Raw genomic sequence first — 6,323 nt, 5'->3', positions numbered from 1 at the left:
TATAATGGCACGAGTTCAACTGCTTCAAATCCCTGTAAAGCACGCGCGATCCTCTTCAGCATTCCCAGCTGGCCCAGTCTCAATCGCCCAGGCATGTATCTCCCTTTCAGACTGACCCATCCCTGGCCCCTGGTCCTCCATGGACAGATCTATGATGCTCTTGGACTCTATGGGTCACTGACAGACAACTCCTCTGCCTGCCATCCCCTGCTCTTTCAATTCCTACTGCCTCTCTCCTCTCCATAACTCTCTCTCAGCTCCTACTGCCTTTCTCCTCTCCATAACTCTCTCTCAGTTCCTACTGCCTTTCTCCTCTCCATAACTCTCTCTCTCAGCTCCTACTGCCTTTCTCCTCTCCATAACTCTCTCTCTCAGTTCCTACTGCCTTTCTCCTCTCCATAACTCTCAGTTCCTACTGCCTTTCTCCTCTCCATAACTCTCTCTCTCAGCTCCTACTGCCTTTCTCCTCTCCATAACTCTCTCTCTCAGCTCCTACTGCCTTTCTCCTCTCCATACCTCTCTCTCAGCTCCTACTGCCTTTCCCCTCTCCATAACTCTCTCTCTCAGCTCCTACTGCCTTTCTCCTCTCCATAACTCTCTCTCTCAGCTCCTACTGCCTTTCTCCTCTCCATACCTCTCTCTCAGCTCCTACTGCCTTTCCCCTCTCCATAACTCTCTCTCTCAGCTCCTACTGCCTTTCTCCTCTCCATAACTCTCTCTCTCAGCTCCTACTGCCTTTCTCCTCTCCATAACTCTCTCTCAGCTCCTACTGCCTTTCCCCTCTCCATAACTCTCTCTCTCAGCTCCTACTGCCTTTCTCCTCTCCATAACTCTCTCTCTCAGCTCCTACTGCCTCTGACAGGAGTTAACTGAGGGATTCCAGGAATCAAACTCCTAATGAAGGTTCCAGATGTGTTTATTTAATGAAATGTTTGATTTGATCATATTATTAACTTTTAGAATCAAATGTCTCCTACTAAGTCAAAAGTAGACAACTCATAGTTCATAATAAAATAATATACAAATAGACAAATCTTCCCTACATTAATTCTGTACCCACAATAACAGTTGATTTCTCGCCAAGCCCCAGGGTAGAGGGAAATATAGACAAGGTTTCAAACGTTTTAAATACAAATTTAGTTTCAAATGTGGAGTTGAATTGAACTATACTGTACCGGAGTAGATCCTTATTGAAAGTTACAACTGTTCAGCAGGTTTACGTAGAATATTTATTGAAACAAAGTAGCACATCGATCCAATTTAAAAAAGAAACAAACAAAATAACAGCTATAAGAAATATGTTTTGCAAATCTCAATTAATTGCGAAGAGAATAAATATACAGTTTGGATTGATAACATATAGGAACAATGTTCTAATGAAGATGATCACAGGCTAGTGGGGAGGAGCTGATGGATATTAACACGTTTGTGGCAACAAGCAGAGAACCGTCTGTGAAGTCGTGGACAGGTGTAACACAATGAGCAGGTGTTTTAGAACAAAGGGCAATTTACAAAAACAATGCCACGGAACCAACTTAAATCTGTGACATATCCTTAAAAATGTGACAACAAATGAGAAGTAACCTGAAAATATTGTATGTAACAAAGTGTAGGATTTAAATGGATTTATTAAAATAGGAAAAACCCACAGCGCTATCTGGAAGCTTAAGAGATTTGGATAAAAGAAAATAAATACATACAATTTAATAAGTGATTGGTTGGTTAGACCTACTATATACCATATAGAACATGTGGGATTTCACCATCATGACCACAACATTGCCCATATACTGTATATTTAAACCATGAAAGTAGCATGTTATATGTTAAGTTGATATGGGTTTTAATATGGAGAAAGTAGACTATAATATGGTATATTACAGACACTGTAGCTCAAAACAAACAAATCATACAGACGGGATAAGGCCTCGGGGTCAAAGTGCATATGCTGAATGTGTTTGGGAGGACTAGCTGGGGCACCTGGGAAGATCTAGGCTTTGTGGGATACATTACAGGATGGAACATAAGGGACGAGCGTTGGGGTTTAGTATGGGGCCAATGACTACCTATAGAGACAGATTTAACCATGTTCAATGGAGGTTTGATTTAGGTCTAACCACCCTATAGTGACATAAATATGGAAGTAAACATTCCCCTCTTACCGGCAGCCCCAGATTCAACAGCTAAGACTGTGGGCATTCAGCGTTTAACTAATCTAGTGTTATGAAACGTGAGAGAAGCTCCCGTTTCACAGTCATGGTGACCCAATGGACTAGTCCAATATCAGCTATAGGACTGTGGTCCCCAATTACATTCAGCCGTGGATGATGTTTCCTTGAGCGGATGGTCGAGGGGGCAGACATAGTTATAAATCATTTCTACACTGCAAATTGACCGCAAGAATCCAAAAAAGATACAGTACTTGGCAAAAACAGAATAATTTCAAACCCTGATTACATTGGAATATAATCACATTTCTCTCTATTTATGCATCGGAATACTTGGGAATAGATTTCCTAAATTAAAAATAACTTTGCGCTGATTTCCCAGTGATTTTACAGTCTTAAATTCAACAATGAAAATTATATAATTTGTCTTTTGTTTTGCTCAGAAAGGGGGGCAAATAAAATCACCTATTGGGGAACCTTGTTATAGGTCATATTGAAAGTTTAAAAAATAATGACTGCTGACCTCCAGGCCTGGGGATTAATTAAAAATTAGCTTTGGATGATCGGGCAAAAATAATCTCAGAAAATAAATATTTCACTGTATTTTCGGTTTCAGAAGGCATTGGAACTATGACATGGAAAGGAATTATCAGTCTTCTGCAGCGGTATAATTGTTTAACTCTATAAATATAATTTATATAGTTTTTTTCTTTTTCTTTCTTCCTCTCTTCGCCTCCTTCGTTCCGCCTCTCTGGATACACACACGCATGCACACTTGCACGAACACACACTCTTCCCATCCTCCTCCTCCTCCTCCTCCTCCTCACTTGCAGACGAACTGGTCCACGGTTCTGGTGCAGCGCTTGCACTTGACATAGCAGCACCAGTGGAACTTGCAGTGGCATCGCTCCACAATCTGGGCCTTGTACTGGTCATAGCCCCGGCCACAGCACATCAGCTCACAGCCATCCATGCCCTCCGAGGTCTTATTGCACAGCCTGCCTACAGTACCCAGGGAGCCTGTGCTCTGGTTGGACAGACAGTAGTCTGGGCTGGACTCGATGTAGACCAGGTCATGGCTGGTGGGGGGGTTGAACTTGCTGTCCCGCTGCACCAGCTTGCCACGCAAGTTGAGCTTCATGGAGGCAGCGCTGTCGTACTTCTCCTTCAGGGTCTCGCCCACCTTGCGGAAGTCTGCCAGCTGCAGCCAGCACGTTTTCAGACTGCAGGAGCCCGACACACCATGGCACTTACAGGAGACATGGGCCAAGTCCGACACAGTCTGAGAGGATAGAAGGAGAGGTAGAGAGAGGGGGACAGGACAGTCTGATTATTATCACCAACTGGAGAGACTACACAGGACTAAGAGAAAGCAGAGAACAGATAAGTTTCATCTAAAAATGTCAAACTGTCAATACTGTACACGTGCTTTACTGTATGTGTGAATGTATCATGCATCAGATCTTCACAGACGTTATGTCATTAGGGAGAAGTACATGATGCCCTCTATGGCCCACACTGTCAGTAGAACAGAACCCTGTCCGCTCATTACTACCAGTCAGAAGAGATGCGAAAGAAACGCTGTTTCCTTTGAGGAATGAACTACAGGAAGAGCTCCGCGAGCCGTCATGACACCATCTCACACAGATCAAAAGACTGGCTTCAGAGGAGAGGCAGAGCTGTTACACAGATGATCAAGTGATACGGTCCTACGCCCCATCAGATTGACCTGGATGATCTCTCTCTCCCCTCTGTCTTCCCTTCCCTCACTACTGTCATTAGAAATCAACTTCAGGACAGCTGAAGTAGGTGGAGATGGACTTGTTTTCCTCCTTTGAGTGTGTGTGACATTAGGATATGTATGCAGTACAGTGCTTCAGTTAGTCAGGTGTGTGTGTGACATTAGGATAAGTATGTAGGTACAGTGCTTCAGTTAGTCAGGGTGTGTGTGACATTAGGATAAGTATGTAGGTACAGTGCTTCAGTTAGTCAGGGTGTGTGTGACATTAGGATAAGTATGTAGGTACAGTGCTTCAGTTAGTCAGGGTGTGTGTGACATTAGGATAAGTATGTAGGTACAGTGCTTCAGTTAGTCAGGGCGTGTGTGACATTAGGATAAGTATGTAGGTACAGTGGTTCAGTTAGTCAGGGTGTGTGTGACATTAGGATAAGTATGCAGTGGTTCAGTTAGTCAGGGCGTGTGTGACATTAGGATAAGTATGCAGTGGTTCAGTTAGTCAGGGTGTGTGTGACATTAGGATAAGTATGCAGTGGTTCAGTTAGTCAGGGTGTGTGTGACATTAGGATAAGTATGCAGTGGTTCAGTTAGTCAGGGTGTGTGTGACATTAGGATAAGTATGTAGGTACAGTGGTTCAGTTAGTCAGGGTGTGTGTGACATTAGGATAAGTATGCAGTGGTTCAGTTAGTCAGGGTGTGTGTGACATTAGGATAAGTATGTAGGTACAGTGGTTCAGTTAGTCAGGGTGTGTGTGACATTAGGATAAGTATGTAGGTACAGTGGTTCAGTTAGTCAGGGTGTGTGTGACATTAGGATAAGTATGCAGTTACAGTGGTTCAGTTAGTCAGGGTGTGTGTGACATTAGGATAAGTATGCAGTGGTTCAGTTAGTCAGGGTGTGTGTGACATTAGGATAAGTATGCAGTGGTTCAGTTAGTCAGGGTGTGTGTGACATTAGGATAAGTATGCAGTGGTTCAGTTAGTCAGGGTGTGTGTGACATTAGGATAAGTATGCAGTACAGTGGTTCAGTTAGTCAGGGTGTGTGTGACATTAGGATAAGTATGCAGTACAGTGGTTCAGTTAGTCAGGGCGTGTGTGACATTAGGATAAGTATGCAGTGGTTCAGTTAGTCAGGGTGCGTGTGACATTAGGATAAGTATGCAGTGGTTCAGTTAGTCAGGGTGTGTGTGACATTAGGATAAGTATGCAGTGGTTCAGTTAGTCAGGGTGTGTGTGACATTAGGATAAGTATGCAGTGGTTCAGTTAGTCAGGGTGCGTGTGACATTAGGATAAGTATGCAGTGGTTCAGTTAGTCAGGGTGCGTGTGACATTAGGATAAGTATGCAGTGGTTCAGTTAGTCAGGGTGCGTGTGACATTAGGATAAGTATGCAGTGGTTCAGTTAGTCAGGGTGCGTGTGACATTAGGATAAGTATGCAGTGGTTCAGTTAGTCAGGGTGTGTGTGACATTAGGATAAGTATGCAGTGGTTCAGTTAGTCAGGGTGTGTGTGACATTAGGATAAGTATGCAGTGGTTCAGTTAGTCAGGGTGTGTGTGACATTAGGATAAGTATGCAGTGGTTCAGTTAGTCAGGGTGTGTGTGACATTAGGATAAGTATGCAGTACAGTGGTTCAGTTAGTCAGGGTGTGTGTGACATTAGGATAAGTATGCAGTGGTTCAGTTAGTCAGGGTGTGTGTGACATTAGGATAAGTATGCAGTGCTTCAGTTAGTCAGGGTGTGTGTGACAGAGCGTATTCCTGCTCACCCTCCGTCCAGCCTCGTTATTGTGTAGGTTCATCATGAGCCGGGCACTCTCAAAGGATCCCTTGGCATAGCTCTTCTCCCGCTCCCGCGCGTCAACAAACTCTTTAGAGAATCTGTAGCCATAGTTCAGGTTGTCCCCGCAGCCGCCCCACAGCCAATCACGAGGCAGGTCTTTGGGACGTGCAGCACGACTGCAGCCGCAGCTCGACAGCTCCCCCTCTCTGCAAGCCCTGCTCACAGCATTGACCACCCCCGCCGCGCTGATGGCATAAGTAAACGCTGTTTCTCTGCTTCCTGTGGACAGAGACAGACAGAAGAACAACATGAATATATGACAGACCTGGTGATAGATTCAATTAGAAGTGATGAGTCAAAATCTAAAAACAAGAGACGAGTCATCGAATAAAGGTCCACATTGTGAGTCATTGTAGTGGAGTCCAGCCTGGCCAGAAACAGCACTTCATGGAGCTTTAACATGAGTCAACAATATGGGAGCAGAACGATCACACCATGTTTACTTCTGGATATAGTGGGCTCATCTAACCAGGCTTCCAACAGTAGAATGGTCCTGCCGCTTTGCCTCCATCCTTCAGGACATTGATAGTTGTTGGGAGTTAGCCAATAAGAGCAGAGCACCCTCCAGGGGCAG

General features: G+C 44.3%; 1 protein-coding gene across 1 annotated transcript in view; it reads right to left on the bottom strand.

Annotated features, from left to right (window-relative positions):
• Nucleotides 1–1,206: 1,206 nt before the first annotated feature.
• Nucleotides 1,207–6,323, bottom strand: part of wnt5a (wingless-type MMTV integration site family, member 5a) — a 28,148-nt gene continuing 23,031 nt past the window's right edge. The window contains exons 4-5 of the mRNA XM_064956458.1: nt 5,676–5,968; nt 1,207–3,450 (exon numbers count right to left, since the gene is read on the bottom strand). Of these exons, the coding sequence (XP_064812530.1) occupies nt 2,992–3,450; nt 5,676–5,968 (752 nt within the window). The 3' untranslated portion in view covers nt 1,207–2,991. The remainder of the gene's footprint in view (nt 3,451–5,675; nt 5,969–6,323) is intronic.

Source organism: Oncorhynchus masou, chromosome 33 (assembly GCF_036934945.1).
Source record: "Oncorhynchus masou masou isolate Uvic2021 chromosome 33, UVic_Omas_1.1, whole genome shotgun sequence".
Lineage (NCBI taxonomy): Eukaryota > Metazoa > Chordata > Actinopteri > Salmoniformes > Salmonidae > Oncorhynchus > Oncorhynchus masou.
The sequence above is the reverse complement of the archived record's forward strand: the minus strand, read 5'-3'. Positions and strand labels throughout refer to the sequence as shown.